The following is an 18,637-nucleotide window of genomic DNA, read 5'->3' as shown; positions in this document are numbered from 1 at the left end:
CTCTTATATCTAATCACTTTTCATATCTGATGAGGTTCCTTATCCTCCACCATCCCCCATGTGATGTCTGAGCACCCTGGCCTGTCTTCAGCAAGAATCCTGTTAGGTTTCTTTTTTTCTTTTTTGAGATGGAATTTTGCTGTTGTTACCCAGACTGGAGTGCAATGGCACTATCTCGGCTCACCGCAACCTCCGCCTTCTGGGTTCAAGCAATTCTCCTGCCTCAGCCTCCCAAGTAGCTGGGACTACAAGCGCACACCATCATGCCCAGCTAATTTTTGTATTTTTGGTAGAGACGGGGTTTCACCTCATTGACAAGGATGGTCTCGATCTCTTGACCTCATGATCCACCTGCCTCGGCCTCCCAAAGTGCTGGGATTACAGGCGTGAGCCACCGCTGCCTGGCCCCTGTTAAGTTTCTTTAGCCAGAATTCCCCTTATCCAGATGCTTCCTCTTAATAACATTCCATCCACCAACCCTGCCCTTTAGCTATCAGTTTCCACTTGTCCATGCTGTATTCAGAGTTGAGCCCAGCTTTATACTGAAGTCTCTTTCCCACTATTGCAATATTCCTGAATGAAATCTGTTTTTACCACTTTACTGTCCATCTCTGGTTTTTCTTTGACACTCACATAACCAGAGTGCTTGACACATAACTGGGCTATTGCTTGACACATCACAAATACCCCAGTTATTTGTACTGACTTTGTACAGGTGAATAATCTTTTTGTTGCCCCCAATATTTTAGAAACCTGAATATTTAACCCCTGAGCTTAGTACACAGTTAGACGTATAATAGGTGCTTAAGTAAGTGCCAGTTGATGATTTTAAATGCAGAAGTAATTGTCACTTAATGAAATATAGCCAAGAGACTCATTGTAGGTTTTGTTCTGTCTTCCTATCTGTTCTTGTACTGCAGCAGTAAGTGTATTAAGGCAATATTTTTGGCAGCACAATCATTTAGTTTGAGTGCATTAGTAAAAACGTGGCATCCGAAGACTTAATAGCTGGAAAGTTTTCAGAAAACCCAGTAGCAACTGTTTCCATAGAGTAATTTGAGTGAAAGCCAGGTAATAACTAGTTACTGGAGGGGACTGCACAGTCAGAGCCTTGACATGGAACTGAAAAAGAGTGTAACTGAAGGCTAAATGTAAAGCTTTTGGGAGAATAAGGGAGTGGTCAGGCTGAGGCAAAGATCTAAAAAGAAATGCCTCCTGGGGCCAAGCTGGTAATTTGAATGACTGAAGATGACTGGGTGGGAACTGGGGCAACCTGAAAAGCTTCTGTTAGGGCTAACAGATCTCCATTGCAGCTAACTGTTCTATAAGAATGTGGGTCTCTATTGTCAGGTCTTCAGGTTCTTCCAGAGAAGCAAGATAACTGAAAATCATCAGATTTTTAACTAATGGCATACCATTCAACAATTTCAAAAACCATTATGTGAGCCCAAACCGCCCAACCAATCAAACGTAAGAAAAGAGTCTGCAGACTAAATTCAACCAGTTTGTGACGTGCCCTCTGGTCTGTGGTTACCAGAGAAGTAATTGAAATGGAATTTTGGGAGCAAGATCATATGTTAAAATCTGGAGAGATAAGGGCAGAGAAATAAGTAAGCTGAGAAGGTAAGGCCAAGGTAGAAAAGGTAGTAGCATTTAGGAAAATTTAGTTAAGACTTTTTAAAAGAGAAAAGGGCAAAAGATGAGGTTAAACAGACAAGGAAATTTACTGTTATTTATTTTAATCATTAAAATACATTTTCCACAAAATTTTCAACTGTGAGAAAGGGTGATAAATTAAAAAAAAAAGGTAATGTCAATCATATTACGAAGAGTACGTTTTTGCAATCCAAAAAAGCAAAGGCACAACATTTAAAAAAAAAATCTGTGAACTTGGCTTTACAAAGGTATAAAAATTAAGTCAAATCTGATAATTTTTAGTAACTTACTTTTTATAACAAAGAGGAAAATTTAATGAAACTGGCTCTGCCCTGTAGAATCTGGGATGCGTGTTCACTTATGAAGAGAGTGTTAAGATTGGTTTATTAATGAAGTTGAGCATAGAGTTGAAGGATATTGGGTAAATTCATAAGTTTGTGTCATTCTGAGAGTTCTGTAAGTAGATGAGTTACTCATGTTGTGATTGAGAAAAAGAGATAAGAGAGCAACAACTAAAGCCAAAGAAACAGAATAGTATTGTTTATTCCAGCAGCCAAAGTGGCCTGTGTGACTGTAAGTTGCTTCTGAAAAGGGAGATGCGTTGATTTGACTTGGAGTAGTTACAACTGCAGCGTGAAGAAGATGATACGTATGGATGATCACCGAGGACCAGTTTCATGGCTGCATACCTTGCTGAAGCTGAAGTTCCTTCTGGAGATAATGAGTGGCAAATAAGAAAGTGCTTAGGTAGAAGAGCTTTTTAAAATCAGTTAACAGAAAACAGCAGACTAAATACGGAATTGAGGAGTAGGAAATGAAGTTAAGGATTTACTTTCTTTCAGTATGCTGAGCTGGTATGGAATTCCTCTGTTTCCAGTGCCTTCTCCCACTCCCAAATTTCACTGCTCCTCATGCACCCTGGTGTGTGGTGCAGCTTCGAGATTAAACCTCCAGCCTTCTGTCAGCGTGAAGCAGCAGGTGGCTGAGATGCTCAGCTGCAAGTGGGGGAGGTGTTTAGGGTTCTACAGACTTTCCACCAGTCCTTGTATTTTCAGTCACATTTCAGTCTTCAGAGAAGCCTGGAGCCTTTAATTTTCTGAGACTTCTTGGCTACATAAATTGGCATGCTTCTTGTTAGTTCCTCCCACTCCCTGCCCCAATCTCCTTGTCTCCCCAACAAAATTAATTTAGCTTGGGATTTCTGTGGTCTCCTAAATTGGTTACCAGCAGGTCATTTTCTAAGCCATCAAAATACTGGAGCTCTGATCTGTTCTCATCTCCTCTGCTGTTTTGTTAATTTTCTTTTGGGTAAATGCCATTTTTTTTATTCCTTTTCTATCATCCTAGTAGAGTTTCAGGAATAAAGAGACACATGAGTCTGCTCCATCTGCTGTGTTTAGCTAGAAGTCCCAACACCCAAAGTCCTTCACAGGATGTGTAGGGCTCTGCAGTGGGCCTCCCCCTGCCTACCTGTCAGGCCTTATCTGTGCCTACTCTTCCTCCTTCCTCCCTGAGAGTTTAGCAGTATTGGCCTTCTAGGGATTCTTAAAGGCCCACACTTTTCTCTGCTTCAGAGCTTTTTTGGGGTGTGTGTGTATGTGTTTGTTTTTGTTTGTTTTTGCACGTGCTGACCAATTACTCTGCTGTGTTCTTACCTGGCAAGCTCCCATCATCCTTTAAGACTTTGTTTCAATGTCACCTTCTACAAGAAGTCTCTTTGACCTATGGTTTCCTATGTATACAGTCTCATCACTTCCTGTATGTTTCCTTCACCATTTTACCACAGTACCTATGAATATTTGTTTGTTTGAGACAGAGTTTTGATGGTGTTGCCCGAGCTGCAGTGTAATGGCACAATCTCCGCCCACTGCAGCCTCCTCCTCCTCCTTGGTTCAAGTGATTCTCCTGCCTCAGCCTCTCCGACTCCTAAGTAGCTGGGCTTACAGGCGTCTGCCACCACGCCAGGCTAATTTTTTGTATTTTTAGTAGAGACGGGATTTTGCCATGTTGGCCAGGCTGGTCTTGAACTCCTGACTGCAGGTGATCTGGCCTGCCTCGGCCTCCCAAAGTGCTGGGATTACAGGCATGAGCTGCTTTGCCTGGCCTACATATAAATATTTGATTGTTAACCATCTCATTCGCTACACTGCAAACTTAATAAAGGCAAAGATTTATTTTGGTTACCAGTGTATTCCATGTACTTGGCATGCTCAATAATATTGAAAGGATTATGGATAGATGAATGTCTTTTAAAAAGTTATAAACAGTTCTGCCCAAAGAGTCTTTTTTAATCATTAGTATTATTTCAAAAACATATTTAAATATACATATACATGTTAGAAATATATAAAATGTCATTTGTGTTATTTTAAACACATTTAAAATATATATATAAAAATACAGTTTTTTTAAAGACTAGGCAAAACTGCTTTGTAGCTTTTCAGAAATTCATTTATCCTCATGGATCCATAATTATTATGGATTGTATAGTTTATATATAATAAAGGTTTTGGGAATTAGAGCCCAGATCCTTCCACTTTTGAAGCTTGATTTAAAGGAACATAGCACAGCAGTATCTATATGAGTCAGCCCTCCATTATCTCAGAGAGAATTCAGACCCCAGAATTGGTACTTAAGATACACAGTTCTCCCACAAAAAACTTTATCGGCTATTTGTTACAGAAGCTGCTTTCTCAACAAATCTTTTACCAGAGAATCTAACAATGAGGAAAACTAATTTGAATTGCAACTCTGCCACTATAACAGTGTTGCTAAGAAGTAGTGAGATTCTGCTGAGGAAGGCCAAGGAAGAGGAGCAAGCCAGAAAGGCCTTAAACATTCCACAGCCAGGATTTTGTGCTATCTTATATATCACAGTTGAACTTCTCAATATTTTTTGTTTCATAACCTTTTTCTCTTTTCCTCCATTCTAAGTCTTCCACATTTGTGCCATACTAGATACTTTATTGCTTCTCTCCATGTTTTAGAAGAATTTTAGAGAGTCATTGGTGACAAGTAATTATGTCACATCTGGAAACATAACTTGATAGTAATTAGAAATTCACAGACTGCACTTTCTATACTTCAGCCAGGTATGAATGCATAATTCCTATTTGTGTGTAGGTTTATTTCCCCCCATTTAAGTAAAGCTCTCTGTTGATGATGAGGTTTTCACGAGTTTAGAATGTAAGAGGCCTCAAATATGTCTAAAAAATTATAGACAAGTACTGATGTGTTAGTGTTCGTCTTCTCTCAGCTAATTCTTTAAAGATATGTTCTGGAATTCCTGGTCTGTTCCTGAAGAGCTCCCAATAATTCTAGACTTCTGAAGCAAGCCTGGATATTTTGGCTCAATTTGCTTTCAAGACAGACTTGATTTAAATTACTCAATTTATCTCAAGCCTCATTAAGATCTGTGGTTCTTGTCTGTTCTAGTGAGTTTGAGCTGGCAAGAATAATACTTGTCATGCAAAAACTCCATTAGAATCCTTCAGGAAGAGTGAGACTGGAAAATTGGAGACATAGTATATTTTTAAATATGCCACCTTTCTATAATAGGGAAATAGGGGGAGACCGCCTTGTTTTGGCTTTTTGGGAAAATTTGGAAAATTAGTAAAATAGGCAGGCAGTAGTAGTGTAATGCACATTGTATGCCAAGCACTGAATTTAGAACAATACTCCCCGCAAAGCATATGTGCTCTAAATTTTATTTTTCTCTTCTGATCACCTGGGAGATTTGGATTAAATTTCTTCTGGGAAAGAGAGTTGGTATGAAGAAACAAAGACCACTATACCAATTTATCTGTTGGAATAATCGTTAGCTGTACAGCTCTTTCCACTCATAAAGTTAATGAGGTCATTATCATTCTTTCTAGCTATAATAGATAGGCACATTGAAACCTTAGGCCTTTCCGAAAAGTCTCCATAAGCCATTGGAAAGATACACTAAAACACTCCTTGTTTTAAATTCTAGACCCTAGTTTAGTCAGAGATAGTAGGATTTGTGCAGTATTATTAAAAGACAGAAACCAGCTATAAAATTGAAATGAAGGGACTTAATGTTTTCTTTCTATAATATCTTTGGAATGCTTCCATGACTTTAAAATGCTGAGGTGTTTCTCACTATGTTTTCAAAAGCATGTAACATATAGATTTGTGACACAAACTTGACCAGTTGTTCCTCTTTTCTGGTGAATTTTGACACCTGCTACTTTTACACAGAGTGAAAGTGAAAGTCATAAAACAGAAATACTTACCAAAGTCAAGAAAAATGCGTAGGCTAAACAAAGGGGGAAGAGAAGCCTATTACTTCTTTCATATTTCAAAATAAAAGATGAATGGGCTATCACTTCAGTAGTTGGAAATTCAACTTGAGAAGGTAGGTGGTTTGATGTTTGCCTTTGTTCCTTACGTTTCTAGACTTCTCTATAGGCTAGAACCAGCCCTGGATAAAATAATACAAGTTATGAAGAGAAATGTACATTTCAGCATTTTTATCCTTCTGAAGTGCGCCTTCACCCAGCTGCCATGGAAATATGGCATAACTGATATCTTGAGAGTCTCACTCCTCTTGAGTTCTGGCTATGAGAGCTAGTGAGCTCATTACAACTTGGATCAGAGTCCTGGAAAGTCAGCTCCCAGGGAAATTAGAGACCAGTCTCTCATGGGGGACGGGAATGGGGGACTCTTTAGCTTTATTAAACTGCATACATACTTCTGCTACACAGTCATCCCAAGCTTTAGCCCAGAACAGTGTCACATTGTTCACAGCTGTATTACATCTTGAGGGTTCTGTGTGCATCCTACACAGTTTCACAAGGCAGAGACTTATCTCTTCCAGCTGTAAGCCAGAGGGACTGGTTCTGCAGATTCCTAGCAACACATGCAGACTCAGACAACACAGGCAGTTAACTCTCTTGAGTAGTAGGACTTTTAGGGCACCAGAACTCTGTTGCAGTTCACTGACAGTTACCGGATATACATTTGTATGGCTTTGGTAGCATTGTGATGGAAACAAAACATTTTCCCTGCTACTTTTTTCTGGTATGCCTGAATCACTGTTTGAGAATGGATTGGACTTTGGTGCATAGAAAACTGGTGTCAGAAAGCTTATTCACTACGGTGGGTTGGGGGTAGGCTGAAAAGCTGTCAGGATTAACTAGAGGCAGAATGTGTCATAGTTAGAAGTATTTAGAAGGAGGAGAGTCTGAATGCTTTAGGGAAGCTGAGAGCACTGCTAGAGTGGAAACCTTCCAGATGCTTGTCTCTGATACTGTTCCACGCTAATATTCATGCCTTGAAAGAATCAGATCATTCTTGCCTCTCCCACTTGGATCTCTAGCTACTGGAATTTGCCAATTCTTGATATGAACTGTAAGATTTGGATGGAGCTTGTGACCTCATTTAGACCATTTGCTCTGAATGCTGAATAGAACCAGGAAAATAGGAAAAGAGAGTACAATTGAGGTCATAAGAGAGGAATCTTCTTTTTATGAAAGAAGAAAGATGGTAGGAAACTAGGCACATGAGTTAAGAGGCAGTGGAAAAGGAGGATTAGAAAGGGAAAAAAGAGAAACTTTTTTAGCCAGTATCTTCTACAAGATGTTTGGTTGGCACAAAACTAGCACTGAATACTTTTGTGAAAGTAAAGGAGTGAAAGAAACTTTGGGATTTGATGCTTATCCCTTGGAAACTGCTGCAGGCTGGTGTTAACGGAAAGGGATCTGTATTTGACCAATTCCATATCTCTACATTGCTTATTTTATGAAGAGCCAAAGCGACTCAATTATGAGTGTGTCTAAAGGAACTCCATACTAGCAAGTGTAGGAAAAATCTGATGGTACTGGTGAATGCTGTTGCACCAATCTGGAGGCAGAGACGGGAATTGGTTTCTCATGGATTAATGCCACATGACCACTCATACCATGAGTTGGCTGAGATCACTTAAATGAGTAAGCAATGATAACTGGGCAAAAGAAACAAAAGAAAAACCACATGTTTTAGGGGAGAGAGAATGAAGAATAATTAGAGGGACCCAAATAGATCAAGTGCTGCTCACCAAAGGACAGCATCCAGGCAAATGTTAATTCTCTTCACAAAGCAATCTGTATATACAGCCTTTCAAGATACTCTGAAATGCTTTTAATTTATTGAATACCTTTTATTGGTATTTATCATAAACAAGAGACTCACCAATATATCCCAGAGGGGAGGTTTTGGTGTAATTGACTATAGTAGTTATTAAATAATCTATTAATAAAAGCTCACAAAATGAAATATAGAAAGATAGAAAAAAGACAACACAGGTTGGTGTCCAGAATTTATACTTGAAGTTTAACAACATGGAACAAGAAACTGTATTAAAATATGCATTTAAAGAATGTCCATATGAATCACCAGAGGACTTTACTAAAATACGGATTCTGATTCACAGATCTGGGTGGGGCCTGAGATTCAGCATTTCTCATAAGCTCCAAGCAGATACTGATGCTGTTCTTCTGCAAATCACACTTGACTAACAGGGACCCACATAGGTTCTCTGTAATAGGTGTTGGTAGTCACCTGTGGTTAGATGTAGGCGAGGACTGCCCTCAACCACCTCTCAGCTGCCAGGTTATAAGGAAAGCAAGTCTCAGAACAAGTTCTGTCAGTTATGAACATTTATTAGGCAATAGGTACAAAACAGTCTTACAGCCTGTGCCAGAGACATAGTGAAGTCACAATTCTGTCTTTTGGGGTGCTTGGTGTGAGAGGCTCACAGTCTACACAGGCCAGTCTTCTATTAGAGTGGTTCTCAAAGTATGATCCCTGGACCAGCAGCATTAGCATCACCTGGAGACTTACTAGAAATTCACATTCCCAGGCCCTCCCCAGACCCACTGAATTAGAAAATGTGGAGGTAGGGCCTGGGAAATCTGCATCTTTAAACTATCCATTCCAGGTGATTCTGATGTTTGTTCAAGTTTGAGAACCATTGTTCCAGCAGTAGGATTCTCTCAACCATCTAACTGAATTTTGGCACTAAGAATCCAGTGAACCACAGCTGGACATTTTGGAATTCAGTCTAGGACACCATTTCTAAAGATGGAGAACCTACTGGATTCTTCTTAAACTTAATGTAAAGGCAGGGAATGTTTCTAAATGATTTTCAACAATCCTCATATTTTACAAACCACTAATATCACTAACACAAGCCCGTCTTAACATTAATTAGGATAATTAATGAAACCCCTCGTGTAATAAGAGCTAAATATAACTGAATCACTTACAGTGGCCTCCTCTGGTGTGAGACTTTTTGATTAATTGCTAGCCAACCACCCTGGGAGTTCATTCCTGATTAAGACAACTGACCACCTCTACAGCGTAGCTTAAGCTAACACACACATACATTATAGTGTACTGTTCATGTGACGGTTTTTAAAGACTCTTAAAATTTACCTTATTAGGGCATAATTTAAACAGTATAAAATACTTCCATTTTAGGTGTACAGGTTGGGTTTTGGCAAATATGTGCACTCGTGTAGCCACCATGCCAATCAAGATATAACATTTCAATCACCTAGAAAACACCCTTGTGTTCCTCTGAGGTCAGTTACCTACTCCCACCACACCCCAGGCTGCCATTTGGCAAAGTTGCTGAGTTTTGTCTGTTCTAGAAGTGGATATAAATGTAACCAAACAGTATGTACTCTTTCGTGCCTGGCTTCTTTTACCCAGCTTAATGTTTTTCAGATCAGTTCACATTGTTGCATTATCAGTAGATAATTCCTTTTCATCGCACAGTATATCCCACTGAATGACTTTACCACAGTTTATTTATCTATTGCCTTATTGGTTTCCAGTTTGGGGCTATTATGAATAAAACTGTTATGGACATTCACGTACATCTTTTTGTGGACATATGTTTTATTCTGTGCAAATATCTGGGAAAAGAATATTTGGGTCATAATATACATATATGTTTAATTTCTTAAGAAACTGACTGATTGGTTTTCCAAAGTTGTCATACATTCCCAACAAACAGTGTATGAGAATTCCAGTTGCTCCATATCCTCACCAAGGTTTGGTATTCCAACCTTTTAAAAAAAGTGTATGCTGAATAGTTTCAAGTAAATTACAAACGTCATTTTCTTTCCCCTAGTTTAAATTCAGACTTTATGTTTGGTCTCTGCAATGGCCATAAAGCTGAAAATATTGACCCATGTGACTTGGATATGAATTGAATTATTGCTGTTTCCTAACACCTCATTAGAATTGGTTTTGTAGGTGCCATTTATTATGGCAGTTAGTCATGTATGTCAGTGTACTTTTTCTTTCTTTCATTCTTTTATTGATTCATTCAATTGGTCAGTCAGTCCATGATCTGTGTTAAACCAGCTTTTTCAGAGAGCAATTGTATGTTAAGTTGCTAGGAAAAATGACAGTAGAAGAATGACAGAGTTCTTATCTTCAAGGAGCTTTGTAGAGCTGGGTCCCTAAAATAAATGTAGCCCAGTATCTATCAAGGCTTGTGCAGACTTGAGTAAGAACATCACCTAAATATAGCTTCCTGCTAGGTGATGTGAGTCAGGGCTTGACAGACAGGTGACTGTAGAAACCACAGTAGCATACATTGTTGTTATTCAGTGCTGAACATTAGAATGATTGTACTGTAGAATATACAGCCAAATGTTTATTTTAATGCAAATTATATTTAAAAATACATATCACACACATAGACACATATGTTGGGCCAAAAAATAAAAACACTCAAAATGTTAACAGTGCCTATTTAAAAGATTTATATAAACTTTTTTTGTAGAGATGAGGTCTCACTCTGCTGCCCAAGCTGATCTAAAGCTCCTGGCCCCAGCAGTCCTCACACCTTGGCCTCTTAAAGTGTTGGGATTACAGGCATGAGCCACTGAGTCCAGCCAGTTGTGCCTGTTTTGAGTTTATGGGATTGTGGATGATTTATTTGAAAAATATATATATATCTATATATATATACATATATATAATGTCTAAGTTATCCAAAGTGAGTATGTATAACATCTATATTCAGAAAAAAATGTTACATTGCCACTTGATTGTTTAAGGTCTTATAGCTATTTAAATAATATATTTCTTGTTCTCTTTAATCATGTGCAGTAAAGATTCACTACATTAGATCCAGATTACTTTCTAGAAAAAAAAAAATCCCTGTCCATCTCTTTCGTCTTGGGAACAAGGACTACATGAATGCCCTTCAGGCTACTGCACTGTAGTCTTCACAGAACTTAGCTTTCCTCATTGTTACAGGGCAAAATGAATTATTTTTTCTTTCCCCACATTAACAGAATTTTACCTCTGAAAGCTTGGAGCATACACACAATATTTTTCTAGGCTATTTTTGCGGTGGTTGTAGTTATTGGCAAATCATTGGGGGGTTTTGTCTCTGCTTCCTGATGAAATAACAAATGATCTTTGTTTTCCCCCTTTTCAGCTGACCTGAATAATGTCAGGTTCTCAGCTTATAGGACTGCCATGAAACTCCGAAGACTGCAGAAGGCCCTTTGCCGTAAGTATTAGCCAGTACTTGAAGATCTTGATAATATGTCTTTACTTAGAACTAAAAGTAGGTTGGGTACATTTTCACTAAAAGAGGGGAGAAATAGATGTCACAATTGCTGTTGCAACATAGAATTCATTCTTTAATATATACTTGGCCTAGAGTTTGCCTAGAATGCTTTATTTTTAGAAGCATTCCTGTCACCATTCCTCAGCTTCTGATGTTGAATTAAGATAGTGATAATTTTTGTTTTCCGACTGTAATTACTTTATTTTCCATCCATAATTTAGTGAAACTTGCATTATCTCTCCTTGTTCTGCCTTTGTTTTTTTTTCTTTTTACAAAATGTATTTATTAGATGTGACTATCTTATCTAAACCAAAATTCATAGATGTGTGGTTTATTAGCTTGAATGCTAATATACAGATTCATGCTGTGGTAGAGGAAAAATGACAGAATTGCTTTCCTCCTTTTTTATCATACATCTGTGGAAAAATCCTGAAGTGTTATGCAGCTCTATCATGTCATCAGATAGTTTATGTATGACTCTCCTTTACCAACAAAGTGAATTATGATGTAATATTGTCTGAGGGTCTGTGTGCATTGATGACATGCCCATGAAACAGGCACAGTTTCTACTCTGATGGAACTTACTGTCTAACAGGGGATAACCAGGGTGTTCATAAAATTTGTAGACATAAGCAAATGTATTAAGAATGTCTACAATTAGTAAAAAAATCTTGTTTCTGTTTTCAAGATCATTTTAATGTCATATATTTAGTTATGCAACAGTGGGAACACCTAACTGTGGAATGAGATTCAGAGAATGTTTGTTTGAAGAGGTGATGTCTAAGCTAGGTAAGTCTAGAAGACTATGCAGCTCTCCATCTAGGGAGAATGTTCTAGTCAGAAGGAAGAGTATCTGCTGAGGGGCCCAGGGAAAGCATGACACATTCAGGAACTGGAAACATGTCAGTATGGCTAAAGCACAGAATTCCAGGGGAAAGGTCTATTGTGAAATAATAGGCTGGAGAGAGAAGCAGGAAGCAGATTGTGCAAGGTTTTTAAAACCCAAGTTAAGGAATTTAGAGGTCAGGGGATTTGGCCCCGGGGGTGACATAATCAGATTGTCACTTAGAAAGATGATTCTTGCTGTGGAACAGAGTATGTATTGGTGCACTGTGGGAGTGACAGGAGCGAAAACTGTTGTAGTAATCTAAACCAGCAATGTGGTGGCCTGAATTAGCAGAGTAGTCATGGAGATAAGTGGAGAGAATTCAGAAATATTTAGGAAGTGGATTTGACAGGCCTCAGCGATTCATTTGATGTGGTGCAGTGGTGTCCAATCTTTTGGCTTCTCTGGGCCACATTGGAAGAAGAATTGTCTTGGGTCACACATAATATACGCTAACACGAACAATAGCTGATGAGCTAAAAAAAAAATTGTAAAAAAAATCTCATCATATTTTAGAAACGTTTACAAATTCATTGGGGCTCGTTAGAAGTGGTCCTGGGCCGCATATGGCCCACAGGTCACAGGTTGGACAAGCTTGATGTGGTGGGTAAAAAGGAGTCAAGGAAGACACTTAGGTACTTGGCCTGGGATATCAGGTGAATGGTGGACTTGTCTACTAAGGTTAGATGCGGAGCTATGGTGCTCAGGGGAAATATACAAACAATATTTAGGGATCATCAGCCTGTAGGTGCTGCTTGTAACTGTGGAGAGGATGAGATAGCTCCAGGAAAGTGTAGAGTGAGAAGGGAAGAGTGATATAGGACACAGGATAAACAACCTACAAAAGGGACTGCAGAGGAATGGCCAGCAGGAGAGAAGGAAAATTCCAAGAGGTTATAATGCCACATACTCCATGGGGAGACAGAAAGAACCCGTCACCAGGGTCAGATGTTGCTGGGATGTCAGGATGAAGTTGGGGAAAGTGCCAGTTGAGTTTAGCAACAGGGAGGTCCCTAGTAACTTCGGTGAGATTTTAGAGGCACAGTGGAGGTGGTGTGCTGAGTTCAAAAATAAATAAAAAGCAGAGAATTAGAGATGGTATGAATGATTCTTGAAGGAATTTATTTATGAAAGGGAGAAGAGTGAGGTGGTATCTAGCTGGAGGGGACTGAGGAGTTAATGGAAATATATGTATAGTCATGCATTGCTCAACAGTGGTAATATGTTCTAAGAAATGTGTTGTTAGGCAATTTTGTTGTTGTGTCAATATAAGAGTGTACTACACAAACCTCGATGGTATAGCCTAAGTAGACACGTAGGCTGTATGACATAGCCTATTGCTCCTAGGCTATAAACCTGTACAGCATGTGACTGTTCTGAATACCGTAGGCAGTTATAACACAATAGTAAGTATTGTGTATCTAAATGTATTTAAACATAGAAAAGACACAGTAAAAATATAGTAGTATAATCTAATGTGCTCCCTGTCATATAGGAAGTCCATTGTTGACTGAAATGTCATTATGTGGCACAATATGTGTATATAAATTTGTGTGTGTGTGTGTGTGTGTGTGTATGTATACAGTTGATCCTTGAACAACATGGGTTTGAATTGCTTGGGTCCACTTATATGTAGATTTTTTCAATCAAATGCAGACCAAAAATATATTTGTATGAGTATGAGAAGGTAGGGTGAGATTAAAATCACAGCCCCAGAGAAGATGATAAATAACATGAGTTCTCAGAGAATATGGGCAGGTAATCCAGAGCCCAAGGGAAGGAAGAGATACCTCTCTTCCATTGAAATGGGTGGGGGAGAGGGAAGGATCTGTGCAGGTCCAGATAAAGAAGACACCATGTATTAGCAAGGTGAGGGGTGTCTTATTAAAGGCTTCCTTTTTTTGTATGGAGAGGAGAGTCCCTGCAATGCAGTTAACAGCAGGAGATGAAGAAGCTGAAGTTGGGCTTATCTTTGTGGAGAATAAGAGAGGGGGTAGAGTTGAGAACCAGCTGCATGAACCCAGAGGCAGCTGAACGTTTCATGGTAGCACCAATCTGCAGGGGCGTAATATTTCCCCAGGCACAGTTAGGAGCCAGATGCTTCCATCCTGGGGTAGGCAGAGAACAGCTGGGCAAGAGAAGTGAGGATTTGGGCAAAAGAGTGATTAAAATGATACTGACAAGTCCCTGTTGGGTAGGAGAAACTATGAATGCATGCAGAAGCTGGTAATTAGCAGGGAGAGGAATCAAAAGGCTAACTCTTCAGGAGATGGGGAAGAAGTAGTAAAGGAACTGAAGGCCAAGAAGTTGTGGTCGGAGAGAATCATAGGTGAACATTGAAGGTGGAAAAGTTTGAGGTGATCAGATCTAGGATATGACCATTTGAGTAGGTGGCAGAGGTAGAGTGGATGTGAATTTCCATGGAGGTGAAATAGCAAGTTAAGGAACTGAGAGGCTAGAGTGATGCACGTTTCCCCAGTGCCAGTGTTTTTGTTGTTGTTGTTGTTGTTTTGAGACAGAGTTTCACTCCTGTTGCCCCGGCTGGAGTACAATGGTGCAATCTAGGCTCACTGCAACCTCTGCCTCCTAGGTTCAAGCTGTTCTCCTGCCCCAGACTCCTGAGTAGCTGAGATTACGGTCATGCACCACCACATCCAGCTAATTTAGCATTTTTAGTAGAGATGGGGTTTCTCCATGTTGGTCAGGCTGGTGTAGAACTCTCAACCTCAGGTGATCCTCCTGCCTCGGCCTCCCAAAGTGCTGGAATTACAGGCATGAGCCGCCATGCCCAGCCTTCCAATGTTGAATTCATCCAGAACTGGAGGGAGAACTGGGCAAAAGAGAATGACCATGAACCCTGGCTGCCAGGTCTTCAGGAATAAAGGGGTTCAACCAGAGGATCTACAGAGGCTAGCAATACGATAGTCAAGGAGTCACTTGGCGGATGGTTCTTCCATGAGATAGAGAAGAAATACCCTATAAGTAGAATTATTTGGAAAGAGAGAATAGGCCTTTCCCCTTCATTTTGGTATCCCCAGTGCTTATCGCAAAACCTGGCAGACAGCAGGGTTCAATGTTTTCATGAAATGAATGCATGAGTGAAAATAAACCAAGGCTTCCATTTCCTTATTGCCTGAAGTTAACATTTTTCAGCTATATAGTTGCCGAGTTTAAGTAATATTTAAAGGGCTTTCCAGGTCAAGGATTTTCTTAGGACTTGTTAATATATCATAGCTTAATGATATATTACATAATATATAATATGTATGATTAATTATATATATATAAAATTAAAAAGTTGGGATGGAATTGAGTCAGGGGGCTGGATAGATAAAGTTTTCTTGCCTCTTTTTCTCCTGCTTCTGCCCCATCCCAGAGGTACTGCTTTCCTTTAATAAAGGAGTAATTAGGCACTGGTTATTATGAAGTGCTATAAAATATTACTGTGAGATCCTGAAAGTTCAAAAGATAACCAGCCGTTCCAGGTTATACTTTGAAAGTCCCCAGAAATAGACCAGATAGAAAACTTTATAATGACTGTTCCTTTCTAGAATGTCCATTTTCACCCTGGATTTAGGCATTATTCGATTTTCCTGTTCAAAATATAATTCCATTCACATACGTGTTTTATTGTCTGTCATTTCAACTTACATTTAAATTTCCAATAAACGTAGGGAAAATGGGGGAATTTAATAATATACAAAATTTTGTCCATTTGAGGTGATAACCTTGTAATAAAGCTAAGCTCTGAATGTAGAATGATTTCTTTAAAGTTTCACTTTTAAATCAATTTGAAATTTTCTGCATTTCCTTTCTGAGGGTGACTTTTCTAATACGTGAAAGAAATTCAGGTATGCCAAAATTAAGGTGTATTTATGTAAGTATTGATTCTCATTAATGCTAGGAGGGTGCCATGTATAATAAGATTGTAGAATGAAGAGTTCACCCCATCCTTCTATTATTGAAAATATGTGTGGTCACATTACTTACTAACTTCTCAATATGTAAGAATTTTCTCTTAATTTTATATTTGCTTTGATTTAGCTTCCAGGTTTTTGTCATTTTTAAGCCTGCAAAGCCATTGATAAAGAGCTATTGTCTACGGTACAGGCAAATAAAACTTGCCCTGGCTAACTTTTCCTACCAAAGGCACTTCTGTTAACTCTAAGGAAAATTAATAATGTTATCTCGGTGATTTCCTGATTCCAATGAAGAGTTTGAATTACAGATGCCTTGGAAATATGCACTTCCACCTGTATTAAGCACTTGATCTTACTTTTTCCCTTCCCTATCAATGTTTCCATATTGCAGAAAGCCAAATAACACAATTTTATCCACTATAGAGAATTCACTATTTAAGTGGAGAGCATCACTGTTGGCCTATAATGTCCCCAGTTTATAATCAGTTAAATGTTGCATGACTCCTTACTGCCTCTCAACACATTGTGAATGAAAATTAAACTTGATAGAAAAGCAGGAACAAAGATAAAATCTTGGAAGTAAGGATTTATAGCTGCTTCATATAGCTGATACCCCACTGAAAGTTATGAAGAAGGTAATTTAAGCATTTTCTTTCTCCCTTTGTAGTTCTGATGGCATTCCATAGGTGTGTGCCTTCTAAAATTAAAAAGATAGCCAACTTTTAAGAGCAAAAATAAAAATGCACTTAACAAAGCGAGTGTATTTAGTTTATTAATGTATGGTGGGTTGGAGACAGCACAAACCATAGGGCTAAATAGACTGCAGTTGATAAATGTGACAAATATTCTGCAAACAATAAGAAATAGAGAACAATTTGCCTCTATTCAGCAACTAAAGTGTACATTATAGATATTAGGTACAGCCTGGAGTTGTGTGAGTAGTCACAGTTTCTAGACTTGGCTCTCACCACCACAAACCGGGTAAAAAAATGCACCACCTTCTCTGTAAATGCACCTAACCTTTTGATTGTGCACAAAGGGTGACATTTGACAGGGTTCAGTGGCTAAAGAAGACTCTCAGGACCCACAATAACATGGCTTACAAATCCGTGCTCTATTGCCAAAAAGGGCTACATAACAACAGCAAAACTGTCAGGATATGGATCCACAGCCACAGGCTGCCTCCATAGCAAGGGATCTCTAGAGGCCAGTGTAATTATTTTCCCCCTCACCTACAAACATCTACTTTTTCCATATACCATATGTTATTTTCCACATAGGTTAAAGGCCATGTTTCTGTTACTTCTGAGTTTAAGACATCTTGAGGACATAGCCAGACTAATTTTCTCAGGTTATAAGGCTTGACAGATGTTGGTGCCCCAAAGAGGGAGGTCTCATAAGATGAACCATCTATCTCCCAGGGGAAATATTATAATCCTGTTTAAATGTTCCCCACTAGGGAAAGAATCATTGTCCCTCCATCTTGATGCTAAAGATGTTTAAAGAACAGCTAGTAGGTTCCATTTTCCAGTAATTACTGGCTCCATTCTCTAGCCATCAACCTTGGCAGCTTGCCATCCCTATTCTGCCTCCTGGAATTGGATGCCCTGAAGTACCCTTCTTGTACTAGGAAGTCTTTTTCATCAGTTTATCATTTTTCATTCAAAGCACATTCTACCTGGCCAGATATCCCTAGCCCAGCTCCTAATTCTCCTGTTTCTTTTATTACAAGTGGATTCAAGCCCTCTGGTCCACCAGACTTGTTGCCATTGAGAAAGACCATCTTTAATGGGAAATATACATAAGACACAAAAATGTGTCTAGGCTAAAATCATATGAATACAAGTCACTCCTGAAAGGGCTTTGGTTTGGGTATGTCACAGAAATTTCTGTAGCTATCCGTATCTGATTTCTAGCTTTTCAGTCGCAGGAAAGTAGGCCCACCAAGTTCAATTTAAATACCTGTCAGTGACTCAGGTTGTCCCAGTTGTCCCTCCACCCACTAATGGCTTTCCACACAGAGTAATGGGGCCAATAGCTATTTTTTAAAACATAATATTATGACAGATACGATATACAGCACATAAACCTTCTACCACATACCCAATACCTTTCTTAAACTTTCATCATCACAATTAATAGCTACACAGTGTTCATTGAGACTGTTATAAATCATTGTTCTTCAGATTTGACTGGGTAAATATTCCCTCAGGGTATTTCCTGACACGGATGATTAATAATAGATATGTCCGATGAAACAAGAACCAAAAGACATTAATTAATACTAACCAAAAGCCACATTAATATTGCTTCATGGTGGTGGAGTCGCAGTTAGAACTCGCATCTCATCATTCAGTATGTTGGGTAGGTTGGCTGACTCTCCCACTCACGTCTTGGCTCTTACAAGGAGGAGGAGGTCTTAGCAGAGTCCTCCACCCCAAGAGGCATCTGAGTTTAAGCTAAGGGAGCATATTATTATCTTATTTTAAATCTCTCCCTAGGTAGCAACATTATGTTAGTTTTTCTTTCCCTTTTTAAAAAAAAAAAATCTCGGCCGGTAATGGTGGCTTACACCTA

The 18,637-nt window shown here is 39.0% G+C and overlaps 1 protein-coding gene across 25 annotated transcripts in view; it reads left to right on the top strand.

Moving 5' to 3' along the window:
- DMD (dystrophin) overlaps window positions 1-18,637 on the top strand; it is a 2,312,475-nt gene that overhangs the window by 2,186,149 nt on the left and 107,689 nt on the right. For all 25 annotated transcript variants that reach the window (XM_054251383.2, XM_035288503.3, XM_054251382.2 and 22 more), the window contains one exon: window positions 11,120-11,194. In XM_054251383.2, the coding sequence (XP_054107358.2) occupies window positions 11,120-11,194 (75 nt within the window). The remainder of the gene's footprint in view (window positions 1-11,119; window positions 11,195-18,637) is intronic.

The sequence above is a fragment of the Callithrix jacchus genome, chromosome X (assembly GCF_049354715.1).
Source record: "Callithrix jacchus isolate 240 chromosome X, calJac240_pri, whole genome shotgun sequence".
Lineage (NCBI taxonomy): Eukaryota > Metazoa > Chordata > Mammalia > Primates > Cebidae > Callithrix > Callithrix jacchus.
This window is presented reverse-complemented; position numbering and strand designations above follow the sequence as displayed.